At 44.2% G+C, this 13,012-nt stretch overlaps 1 protein-coding gene across 2 annotated transcripts in view; it reads right to left on the bottom strand.

The window, feature by feature from the left end:
* DENND3 (DENN domain containing 3) overlaps positions 1-12,345 on the bottom strand; it is a 34,203-nt gene extending 21,858 nt beyond the window's left edge. The window contains exons 1-4 of one of the 2 annotated variants that reach the window (XM_027684500.1): positions 12,216-12,345; positions 6,959-7,223; positions 4,173-4,288; positions 3,527-3,666 (exon numbers count right to left, since the gene is read on the bottom strand). In XM_027684500.1, coding sequence (XP_027540301.1) covers positions 3,527-3,666; positions 4,173-4,288; positions 6,959-7,223; positions 12,216-12,299 — 605 coding nt within the window. In that variant the 5' untranslated portion in view covers positions 12,300-12,345. Of the gene's footprint in view, positions 1-3,526; positions 3,678-4,172; positions 4,289-6,958; positions 7,224-12,215 lie in introns of those variants that run through there. The other variant, XM_027684501.1, reaches the window with a different exon arrangement.
* Positions 12,346-13,012: the final 667 nt, after the last annotated feature.

Genomic DNA, 13,012 nt, shown 5'->3' with positions numbered 1-13,012 from the left:
AACTGAACATTTCAAATAATGTAGAATAATCCAACAGCCACTGTGTTGTGAAATGGTCTATGTGCACATCTGCTTGCTTTGGAGACAGGCAGACACACTCCATTCAAATTGTTCTGGATTTGGAAGCACTGTGTGCTAGTAAAATGGGAATTAGTTATAAAATAATTGGCACTGAATACAAAGACCTTTGTTACTATGATGATAGTTTGCAAGATCCCCTTCCAGTTCAAAGCACCTACATGGATTTACAGTTTGATGTTGCCTGTGCATTTCAGTTTTTAATCTCAGTCTGATCTCAGTTTTCAGCTGTGATTTCTACCACATTTTGCCACTTGAAAAAGTTTAGGAACCTGGATTTTATCTGGGAATAATTATGACAATAGAATAACACTGATGACTGTTCTGACTGAAAACAAGTACCACCCCCTCTACAAGCAATTCTGTGCACTCAGGTCCTGAAGAAAATAATCTATGAACAGCACAATTCTGAAGGAAAAGGAAACCTTTTGCTGCAAAATAAAGTCCTGAATGGAAGCTGAACCCCTTTAATTGCTACTTCAACATCAGGTCTTCAGGAGCAACAGCATTCTTCCACTAGTTCTCACAAGGAAAGGGCTACACACTAGGGTGGTTTGAGGTTCACCAGCAAGTGTTTTCAAATCTCCTGACTTAGGAATGGGTAATTAGTGGAAGCATCCTGCAAAACTCCACTGCAGCATTCCAAGGATTCCAGTGTGCTCTTGGAGGTGTTATTATTTGTTGAGTACAGGAGGCACTGCTACTTGAGGACACTCAGTCAGTGAAAACACTTATTAGATTTTTAACCCACTGGCCACCTGATTACAGCTAAGGAATCCCAAATTACACACAGTAACTCCCCTTAACTCCCCTTCTGCTTTACAGAGATAAAACGTCAATGCTTTGTCATGTTACAAGAAGCTGAAACATTTCCAGCTGTACAGGGCACTACACTCAAAATACATCCTAGAGCCTTTGCTGTAATTGCTTATACTGCATTCAGAACATCCACACATCCCAGCAGCTGTTTCATAACACATGGAAGAACCTCAGTAGCACAACCAAAATAAGGAAAACTAGTACCTCTCCACCCCTTCCTTTCCCTCCACCCAAGTGCACAGTGAAATATTTTTCCAAAAAAAAACCAACAACCAAATACTAAAAACAGAAGGGCAGACACTCTGAAACTGTCCACTAAGTAGTATCAAGAAAAATGAGATTTAGACAAAATTCCAGAAGAAAATTTAATGGAAACTTCATCAGTTGAGTTTCCAGTGGAGTGGGAAATGGCAACAGCAAATAACCTTTGTCACTCACTCTCCCCCTTTCCTCCCAGTCACACACACATCTGACAGATGCAGAAGCCAAAGAGCTGTGCAACTATGTGACAAATTCCCCTGTTAAGAGACCAGGACAACACACAGAACTCACACAGAAGGTTATCGTCCTGTTGAACTCCCCTATAATTATTCACATATGTACAGATCACTCAAAGCTGAGATGGCAGGGTACTGATCAGTGTGAGCTCCCCTCAGAGGCCAGCACAGACTCAGTTAAAAGGGAAAAGCCCAGACTCAGTTAAAAGGGAAAAGCCATCCATGGTAGTAACCTTGGACATTAACGCCTTACGTGCCAAACCTTACTATATGTGACCAAGGCAGAGGTGTTTAATTATAATGTTTAAAATACCCACCCAGAAGCAGGAGCTTGCCCCTCTAGAGGGTTAACTCCACCTGCTTCTTGTCTGCTCTAAACAGATACGAGGCCTAGAAACATTTTTATAACTTCTGGAATTTTCCATGCTTCTCCTGAATATTTTCCCACTTCTCCCTTAGCGGCCTCTTAAAAAACCCATTTGCCAATCGACTGCTTCTCCCAGCTCAGAGATGTCTCACTTCAGAGAAGAAATTGCTCATTTATGACTATACTACAAAAACCACTGGAACTGTAAAGCTGAATCCATACTATTTCCCACCCAGTGGAAAGCTGGTGTGAGGTGAGCCCTGACACAGCTGAGCTCACAGAATAAAAGCAGCAGGAATCCCATTATAAAAGCTGGTTAGAAACAGTAGAGCACCACAGCTCAGGTACACAGCTGAAAGAGCTCCACATGCAGAGCAGCATTTACTTGAGAATTGAGACTATAAAAAGGTAATGAATCAGTTCCTGCAATACCAAGGGCTGATGTAATGGACTTAAATATAAAGACCGGAAAAAGTGATCTGGGCGGGAAAAGAGAAAGGAAAACAAATATTTCCTTTTTATTTCACTGAACATATCAATGTTCCATCATGTTGGAGTCCTTTGTCCACATCAAACCCCTGCACTAATGCTTTGAAAACGACAGAGCAGAAGTCCAAGCCCTTAAGGGTTGCCAGAGTGACTCATTCCTGATCTCACAGCTTTTTCAGAGGCAACATCCCAACTGCCCAAGAGAAAGGCACTGTTTTGTTCCTCCAGGGCTCTCTGCACCAGGGAAAGCCAGTCAGTGCTCCAACAGATCCAAGCCCACAGCACGGGGAAGAAGCGGTGTGTGGAGGGGGGAAACGAGTGCTCAGGTCTCATCCTGGAGTGGAGCCACGTTAGGGGCTAGTGATGCACCTCAGCTGGTAGCCAGGAAGCACATCCTTGCTCATCTCCTCTGGATACGACCACTGGCACAACGAACGGGAATACACAAGCTCCAACCTAAAACCCCAACATCTCAACTTATGTATAAGAACAAATTCCTACTCAGCATATTCTGTGAAAAAGAGAACACCTGGCTTCAAATTTGACTCTAGAAAGTTTGACTGGAATTTAGTGAAGAAAACCTCTTCAAGTTAAGACACCCAGTAATATCCAATACACACAGACAAGCTCCCTGGTGTCAGGAGGTTTTAATCCATAATAGATGCACACAGATCTTAAAAATTTAACAATAAAGTAACCTCAAAGTAACTGAAGTTACTAAATAATAAGATAGACCCATGTTCACTCACCTTCCAAATCATCTACACTGCAGAGTATTTGAATGTTTCTACCAGTGTGTCCCAAGAATTTCTCTCCAAGTAACCAGTGTACTTCCTCAAGTGACTTGGGTTATTTCTTTAAAGTGTCATTAACTGTTTACTAATACAGATATTCATGTTCTTATGACATTTATTTGGTGCATTATAAAGAGCTTTTTGTGCGCTGAAAGTGATTTTCACAAGTGTGTGAAAATTACAGTTAATCCTCTTCCAAAAAACAGTATCTGTGAGAAATCTGCTCCCTGCACATTAGTATTTTCTAGACTTAGCAAAAACCTCAAAGAACATGGAGACAACATTCAAAATTTTCACTTTCTGTCTGGACAACATTCACACACAATTTCTTCTTTTCCTCTCCCACACATCCCACACTACTTTAACATAAAACTAACCACTGCTCTAGCATTACACAGCTCTCCTGACCACATCATGCAAATTCATGCATTAAAACCTGCCCAGTCATTTCCAGCAGAAGCACACAGGATAGCAAATCTTACCTAGAGAGACAATCCTTGAGGGCATTAAAATATGGATATCTGGATATAACACAAACAGCAAATGGCACAAACCAGACAGGCATCTTCCCAGTCTGCGCCGATTCCCGGTGGGCCTGCCCGTTCCAGGAGATCCAGACATCCTGCAAGGAAACTACATCTTAATGGGTTTATGTCAATCATTAATTTATGTTTGATATTTTCTTGAGAACTTTAGAGGTAGGATACCCAATTCCCTCTAAATTTCAAAGGGATTTGGATGTCTGTCTCCCTTAAGATCTTCAGAAAAACGTCAGCCTACAAGACTGGAACATAAGTACTAAAAAGAATTTCAGCACAAAATGTATTTAGAAAGAACACAGGGTACAGTCTTCACCAAAAAAACATCCAGGGGATAAAGTCTGCTCCTAAATATCCAAATCTCCTAAATGAAATCCGTAACAAGGTTTTCCTAATGCAGTGTGTTCCAAAGTAATTAAATCCACAATGGCAATGTAAAGTATGATTTGTCCTGTGTCCTTCTAACATAAAAACATATCTGTTAACCAGTTCCATAAATTAAACCTGACATTTTTCTCCAATTGTTTTGCTTTGTTTTATTTTGTATCTTTTTATATGTTCTAACAAAAGCATGAGTTAAATAACATACTTGCATGGGCTGGTAGTGCTGTGCAACAACACCGTATGTTCTGTTACCACAGACATCAGTGAAGACCAGGAAATGCATGTGGTCCTCTTTTGATTCAGAAGTTACATAAAGTCCTCCTGAAATGAAAGCAGAAACCTTTTTTTAATTGCATATTTAACTGCAGCTGCATGAAAAGCAATTCATGACAAACACTGCACATGGCCCCAACAGAAACTCCGTGACATCCAGAACAAGTGGTGGACCGATCTAGCTGCAAAAGCTCAACTTTGTGCAGATACAGGGGACCACAAAGGATTCTATGAGGCCCTCAAAACAGCATATGGGCCCACATACCGAGTCCAAAGCCCACTACTCAGTGCAGATGGTCAAACGCTTCTGGCAGATAAAACCTCCATACTGAATAGATGGTCTGAACACTTTCAGACTCTTTTTAGTACCAACCGTGTAGTCCAAGACTCAGCAATTCAGTCCATCACACAACGACCGGTGAAATACGAATTGGATACTGCCCCCACTTTAGGAGAAACCCTCAAGGCCATACAGCAGGTGAAAATTGGCAAGGCAGCTGGGGTTGATGGAATTCCACCTGAAGTCTGGAAACATGGGGGCCTTGCACTCCATGCTAAATTTCATGAGCTTGTGGTGCGCTGCTGGGAACTAGGTGAACTACCTTCAGACCTTCGTGATGCAGTCATCATCACCTTGTATAAGAAGAAAGGTACTAAATCAGACTGCTCAAATTACCGTGGTATTACTCTGCTCTCCATTGCTGGCAAAATCTTGGCAAGAATACTCCTGAACAGACTAATTCCCGCTATAGCAGAAGAAATTCTACCTGAATCTCAGTGTGGCTTCAGAGCCAACAGGAGCACCACAGACATGATATTTGTTCTCAGACAGCTGCAAGAGAAGTGTAGGGAACAGAACAAAGGTCTCTTTGTAACCTTTGTCGACCTCACCAAGGCTTTCGATACTGTGAGCAGAAAAGGTCTTTGGCAGATTTTGGAACGTTTAGGTTGTCCCCCCAAGTTCCTTAAAATGATCACCTCACTTCATGAAGATCAGCATGGCCAAGTCAGATATGGCAACACACTTTCTGAGCCCTTTCTAATAAAGAACGGCGTGAAACAAGGCTGCGTTCTCGCTCCTACCTTATTCACAATCTTTTTCAGTATGATGCTCCAAAGGGCCACGGCAGACCTCGATGATCAGGACGGTATCTACATTCGATATCGTACTGATGGAAGCCTATTCAACCTAAGGCGACTGAAGGCCCACACTAAGACCCTGAACCATCTTGTCCGGGAGCTGCTTTATGCTGATGACGCCGCCCTTGTCGCTCACACAGAAGCAGCTCTGCAGCGTTTAACATCCTGCTTTGCAGAGGCTGCTGAGCTCTTTGGGCTGGAAGTCAGCTTAAAGAAGACTGAAGTTCTCCATCAACCTGCACCTCAGGAAGTCCTCCATCATCCCCACATCACCATCGGCCAATCAGAACTCAAATCAGTCCAACAGTTTAATTACTTAGGCAGCCTCATCTCCTCAGATGGTAAGATTGACGGGGAGATAGACAATAGGTTAGCGAAGGCATACAGTGCTTTTGGAAAACTCCATAAAAGAGTATGGCGTAATAAACACTTGAAGAAAGGTACCAAGATCAGTGTCTACAGAGCCATAGTGCTGTCTACTCTTTTATATGGTTCCGAAACATGGGTCATCTACCGCCACCACCTGCGTCTCCTAGAACGCTTCCATCAACGCTGCCTCCGTACAATCCTGAACATCCATTGGTCAGATTATGTGACCAATACATCTGTTCTTGAACAGGCAGCAATCACAAGTATTGAAGCCATGCTACTGAGAACGCAACTGCGATGGGCAGGGCACGTCTCCAGGATGAAGGACCACCGCCTCCCTAAGATCCTGCTTTATGGTGAACTTGCCTCCGGCTGCCGCAAGAGAGGAGCTCCGAAGAAAAGATACAAGGACTCCCTGAAGCAACAACTCAGCCTCGGGCATATTGATCACCATAACTGGTCCACTCTGGCCTCTAATCGGGAGGCCTGGAGACAGACCATTTATAACGCTGCTGATGCTTTTGAGAAAGCACGCAGGATCACTCTTGAGGAGAAAAGACAACGCAGAAAGAATCGAGCCTTGCAGAATATACCATCTAAGGAGTCTTTCTGCTGTGTCTTTTGCAACCGGACTTGCCTTTCTCATATTGGCCTTTTTAGCCACCAACGCGCTTGCAAGAATAGTGGGTAGAGCCCTTCCCAAATCTTCGTTCACGAAGCCTAGCCATGATGACTGCACATGGCCACTTCATTTCAAGAGAAATGTCTCATTTTTAAGGGATTAAAATGCACATATACAGTCCATTTGATCTAAGGGTTGTTACAGAGGCTGCAAGCTGCACGCTACTGAAGAAGCAAAAATAGAATTATTCTGCATTTTCAGTGGCAAAATACAATAAATGGGCTTTTCCCCCTTTTTTTCTTTCCTTTCAAGATGTTAATAAGGTCTGTAATAGTGACATGCATACTAAAATTTCTGCAATGAAACCTGGAGGGAACATTCACTACTTCAGGTATACCTAAGTACCAAATGAAAAGTGAGGGAGTAGTCAGCCATTTTGGGGGCAAAAAAATAATCTTTAAAGTGTGTGCATGTGTGCACTTCACTCAAAGCAAGATTTCCCAATAAGGGCTAAAAAATACAATTGGCTGTGCTATGGGTAAAACAAATATATAGATTAAAACAGTTCTCAGTGAGCCCTCATGTACCTGGGAAGCACAGCTGTGGCAAAGCAACAAGATCAATGCCCTTGGGAACTGTAACATCTTCTGTGTCAGGTGCTTTCTGCTCCCCGTTGATGCTCTTGATGTTTTCCATCTTGGGTCTCTCCTTCTTCTTTCGGAAAGACCTGCGTTTACTTTTATTCAAGTTATTGCCACCATGAAGCACCTGAACGTCATCTCTGCTGATAAATGGAGGCACAAATACAGAGAGGACTTCTGGATCAAGGCTTTTGGGTTTTCTTTGAGTGCCCTATTGAAAAAACAAACAAACGACAACTAAATTGACATTCATCCTGATAGGTTTTTTAAAATGACTTTTAACCCTGTTTTCTCTCTACTCCTAAAACTGTGGGTTTAGAATACACTTTTTCTTCTTCCTAAATAATTAATTTTTCCTTCTAATTTTTTGCTTTACGTATGTTAATGCAAGGGGAATACTCTGTGAATTTTCAGTAGGCAAGGAATCATTTTCATCATTCAAAATGGACCATAACAACATTATGCCTTGGGCAAAAGAAACTAACAAATATGAAATACAGTATTTCCTCCTTTGCAGTGTTGGGATATACTTAAGCTATATTCAAAATAAACACTGGCAGTAAGAGAAAACAGGCAGCAAATAAATGAAAACAGAGAAAAACAGCAGAACTTCCCAGATAAGTCATTGTTCAACTTTAGGAAAAGCTACATTTTAACTCAGAATAACCTCTACAGGGAAAAAAAGGGAAAAAAACTACACGGGATTTCACAAGACAACTTTTAACTTTATAAGGCAATAAAGAAAGTACAATTAAAAATCACAATCACTGTAACAATAAACACAATTTTAAGACGCTGTAAAACATGAAGCCATGAAAACCTCTCCATATACTGATGACTGAGGAAGAGGCATCCCAAGAGCATGTATGAAATTACAACATTTTTACAACTGGCCAGAAAGCCCCCACAGCCTTGCAATGAAAAACCTGTGGAGGAAGCAACTAGAGATTTCCTTGAGCTTGGAAGCACTTTTTGTATTCTTGACCATATAGTAGAGACAAGTAGTTGCCTTTTCAATTACTTCACTGCAATTGTAATTCTTCCTGCAAGGTCAAAACAACAAATAAAAGCTTTGTTTAGCCAACGGATATTTGGAAACAGGAAAGGCGAGTCCCACTGTGGCTAAAAAGCTGTTTCATTTTCAGCTTTTTGCTAACAGCTCCAAAATCGGAGGAGATGAAGCCTACGTGCTGCTTTTACCTTCAGACATGATGCAAGATGCTCCTTGAGAACCAGAGCTGGCCTCATTCATCATTTCCCTAATTTTTAAAATAGCTACAACATACAAAGCTCTATTACTTCACTGAAGCCAATCTTCCACTGTCCAAGTCTCAGCTCATAGATCTTAACAGATGAGTCCTCCAATAGCTTTTTTCACATTTGAGCAGCATAGGAAAAATGAGAAGGAATACTTCATGATATATTAGTTATTGTATCTTAAGCTCCATAAACTCCACCATATTTATAATAGGATACTCAAAAGAAGCTACCTCACTAAAAAAAAGGAGTGAAAAAATACTCTTTTAATGAACACATAGAGTGTGAACTAGAAATAAATTGGAGTGAATAAGATAAAAGTTCAGATAAGTATCCACTGGGATATTCAGAAGTTAGCAATGACCTTACAAAGCACGTCACAAATTGGGGTACTGAGATCCACATCCTCCCATGCTAAAAACTTGAGGTGTCATTTTCCTTAGTTGGTCTGGAAACACAGATAAATCCAACATGATCACTCTCAAACTAACATGCAGCTAAATATTTCAGGAGGAAATTCAGAATAAGGGCTCACCCCCCAGGCTGTTACGCAAGAAAAGCACAGACCCATTCAAACAGGAGCAATCTCAGCTTGGCAGATTTGCCCCGCCGTGGTTTTCACACAGAGCTGCTTTGACAGGGCAATCCCTGACTGACACTGAAGGCATCTCTGTGCTCCAAAGTGCTGGATGACAGCCAGCAACTTAATGGCCTCAGTGTAACAGCTCCTGAAATGGCAGGTCCTTGATGTCTTGAACTACAACAGAGGCATTAAACACCATTTTTTTTCTCACAGAACAGCACTGTCAGCACAGTCTCTGACCCAGTGACTCAGTCGCCAGCATTCAAGTCAGCTCATATTAATGTCTCAGCCAAAGTCACATTTCCTTACTCCTTCACTTCAGGGATAGTGAATGGGCAGCAACAGAACAATATCCACTTGTTTTTGCTATTCTTTGTCTCTGCTTCTACTGTTACTTCTTCATTTTGAAATGTTTCTCTTCTGTTGCTCTCTACTATCAAATCTCCTTGCATCACACACCCCATAAACACTAATGCCTTCTCCTTCTCGCAAGTCTGCACGATCCCACAAGTCAAGGATTTTATTCCATCGCCATTTACTGGCTGTGTTCCTGTAACATTAGTGCTGTAAAGGACATGGACATGAGACAGACTTTTACAATGACTGCAGTATTTAGACACAAACAAGGAGTGTGTTGAAATCACAGATCAGAGCATGACCTCAGCTTTTTGGTGTTTCCTCGATCTCATTCTCCTCTTCCCATAACTGAAGAAGTTAATTTCACTTTGAATGTCATGAAAGAACCAGCTTCTTTAAGGAATAATTGGGTAGGGAAAAGTATGAAGACTTAAAAAAATTAGGTTAGACTCGACAATTAGGTTGTAGTGACAGAACAAGAGGAAATTGCTTTAAACTGACAGAGGGCAGGTTTAGATTAGATAATAGGAAGAAATTCTTCCCTGAGAGGGTGGTGAGGGGCCCTGGAACAGGTTGCCCTGGGAAGTTGTGGATGCTCCAATCCCAGAAGTGTTCAGGGCCACCTCAGATGGGGCTTTGAGCAACCTGGTCTAGTGGAAGGTGGAAGTGGAACCCCATGGCAGGGGTTGGAACAAGTTGATCCTTAAGGTCACTTCCAATCCAAACCACTCTAGGATGACCTCTGGAGATTCTAGTGCAACTCTTTGCTCAAAGTAATGATAATGTTGAAGTCAGATCAGGTTGCTTTGGGCCTCATACAGTGAAGTTTCAGAAGTCCCTCAGGAAGGAGATTACTCCCCTCTCATGCCCCAGCCCTCACATAGCTCAGTTTATGTTGGTCTCACTCCTGTTTGTCAGCAGTTCTCTAATATCTAATCTAAACCTGCCCTCTGCCAGTTTGAAACCACTCCCCCTTGTCAAAAGTCCCTCTCCAGCTTTCTTGTAGCCCCTTCATGTACTGAAAGGCTGCAATGAAGTCACCACAGAACCTTCTCTTCTCCAGGTTAAACAGTCTCAATTCCCTCAGTCGTTCCTCACAGGAGAGGTGCTCCACCCCTCTGATCATCTTCATGACCGTCCTTTACTTTAGAGACAAGCTCTGTACCACTGACTGTGGTGGGTAGATACAGAACCCAACAGTGGAGCTGACAGAAAGATCTGAGACAAGTCACAGACAGCTTACACATGATACTTGCCAAATCAAAACCCAGCTTTAGAGCTGCAGATAACTTAAGGGAAAGAAGCTTCACATTGTCTATTTTCATTCTTACAAAATACACACCTTCAACACTAAAAAATAAACCTCCAGCTGAAAACAGAGGCCTTTGATCACTTCAAATTGAAATCTCGGGGTGACAATTTTCTTGGCAATAAGGACAATTGATGGATGACAGCCCAGAAAATTCTATTTCATGAGCTTCAGTGCAAAACTGTACTTTTTTTCCTGGAATCCCCATTGACAACAGGCCAGTCATAGAAGGCTTTTCTTACTTTGGAAGTGAGTTCTATAATATTCCCGTTGACTTTATCACTCCATGTTGCAATAAAGTTAAGAATGCACAAACATGCTTTCAAGACCAAGATTAGAAGCACGATCAAGATTTTTACCTACTGTAAATATCATCAGAGATCCACTACTCTCCATTGAAATGTTCTCATTTTCTGTCAATAAGGTCTCTTCTTTCTACATTCAGTAAAATTAGACATAAAACATATTCCACCCTTTCCTCGTGCAGATAGTGTTGCAGAAGGAAAAGGAAGTGGAGTAAATCTATAAGCTTGCCCTAAGACAGTGATTGAAACCCCTGCGGTGCAACAGCTTGTAGGGACCTTACTGTAGCTAATGTTGATAAGAACAGGGACAACTTTCTTTTCTGACACCTTTTTGTATCTTGAGCAAAGAAACAATTCAAAACCTGTTGTGTGATCAGAATATCAGAATGCCTTTACTTTCTGTAGCCAGTTTCTTATTTGTTGTTCCACGGGGTTTTTTTTGACAGCAATGAGATCAAACTGAGCAAACTGGAACGAGTAAGAAATTCCCCTTCTTCTGGGTTCACTTCTCAGGCAGATGACGAAACACTACATACACACCCCCCCATTTCAAAAGTCTGGTGGTGACATTTAGGAACTGTATTCCCATGCTGAATGTACACATGAATGAGACCCTGGAATGCGAAACTCTGCTTGGCTGTTATCGCTTAAGAGGCTGACATCAGCAAAAGTCGCCTCCTGAGCGGGCGAGTAAGCCACGAGCCCAACAAAGACCTCTTTATCTAATGCTATTAGAGCGCGCAATCAAATTCAAGTTCAAGCAATAACAGCCGAGATCCCCGGGAGCTGTTTTGGCTTTTCCGCACGTGCTGGCAGCGCGGCAGTTCCCACAGCAATTCCCGGAGCTTTTCCCACCGCTCTTCCCACAGCGGGGCAGCTCGTGGGTACGGGAACCAACCCCCTCTGCACATCTGAACCCAGCAGAATCAGGAGGAGGGCTTTCGCTGTGAACTCGCACGTGAGTAATTATATAGTTATAAACCGCACATTCAAAGCGGAAACCAACCCATCGGCTCCCGCCGCATCCGAGCGGCGCCGGTTGTGCCAAACTCAGAGCACTGAGCTCACGGGGATTTAGAACTCGTGTTTTCCTCAGGATACGAGTTACGAGGCTTTATTCCTTTTATCTCCAGCGGAAGACCAGTGGGTTATCATCCAGTCGAGGATACGCGTTTTGCTGTCCCTGCCTGTATAAAGCTACAGTGAGTTCTCCATCTACGCTCGGACCTTTGGAAAAGTGAGATCACCTCACACCGCTACCAAACTCCCTCTGCTCTGCTGACGTCCGCCTGTCAAAACAAGTTTTTGCTGAGGTATCTCAGCCCCATCCGCGGACAGACGCTGCCCCACAGACGCTGCCCCGCACACCGGCACCGCCCGAACCCCCCTCACCTGGAGCAGCGCCCGCACTCGCTCCCGGGGCGCACCGACCAGCAGGCAGACCTCCAGCAGGCCCGAGGGCAGCAAGTCCTCCATGGCACGGCGGGCACAGGGCGGCTCCTTCCCCCGAGACAGCGGCAGCCGCTCCGTCCGCCCGTCCCTCAGGACGGCCGCCCCGTCCCGCCCTCAGCGTCGCCCGGGCCGTGCCGCGGGCGGAGCGGAGACAGCGCCCGCCCCTCACACGGGAGCACTCCCGGCCAGTCACGGCGATGCGAGCACTGATTGACCGTCTCTCCCGTCGCTCTGAGGAGCTCCGGCCAATAAGAGCGGGAGTACGTATGGAGGGGCGGGGCTTCGGGATGAGACATGAGGGTCTCGGGCGCTCCGTGCTGGGGGCTGAGAGTTGAGGGGCTGAGAGTTGAGGGGCTGAGAGTTGAGGGGCTGATGGCCTGAGAGTTGAGGGCTAGGGGGTTGAGAACTGAAGGCTGAGGGGCTCAGGGTTGAGGGGCTGAAGGCTGAGGGGCTCGGTGCTGGGGGATGAGCAGTGGGGACTGAGGGGTTCATGGCTGGAGGCTGAGAGCTGAGGGCTCAGGGTTGAGGGACTGAGGCACTGAGGGATCAGGAGCTGAGAGATGAGGAGCTGATGGCTGAGGGGTTCAGGGCTGAGGGGCCAGAGGTTCAGGGGTGAGGGCTGAGGGGCTGAAGGGCTCAGGGCTGAGGGCCTGGGAGCTGAGGGTTGGGGGCTGAGGTCTGAGAGTTGAGGGCTGGGGGGATGAGGGGTTCAGGACTGAAGGGATGAGGGGCTGAAG

This window comes from Neopelma chrysocephalum, unplaced genomic scaffold (genome assembly GCF_003984885.1).
Source record: "Neopelma chrysocephalum unplaced genomic scaffold, ASM398488v2 Primary Assembly neopelma1_66, whole genome shotgun sequence".
NCBI lineage: Eukaryota > Metazoa > Chordata > Aves > Passeriformes > Pipridae > Neopelma > Neopelma chrysocephalum.
Note: the sequence above shows the minus strand (reverse complement) of the source record. Positions and strands in the feature narration are given on the sequence as shown.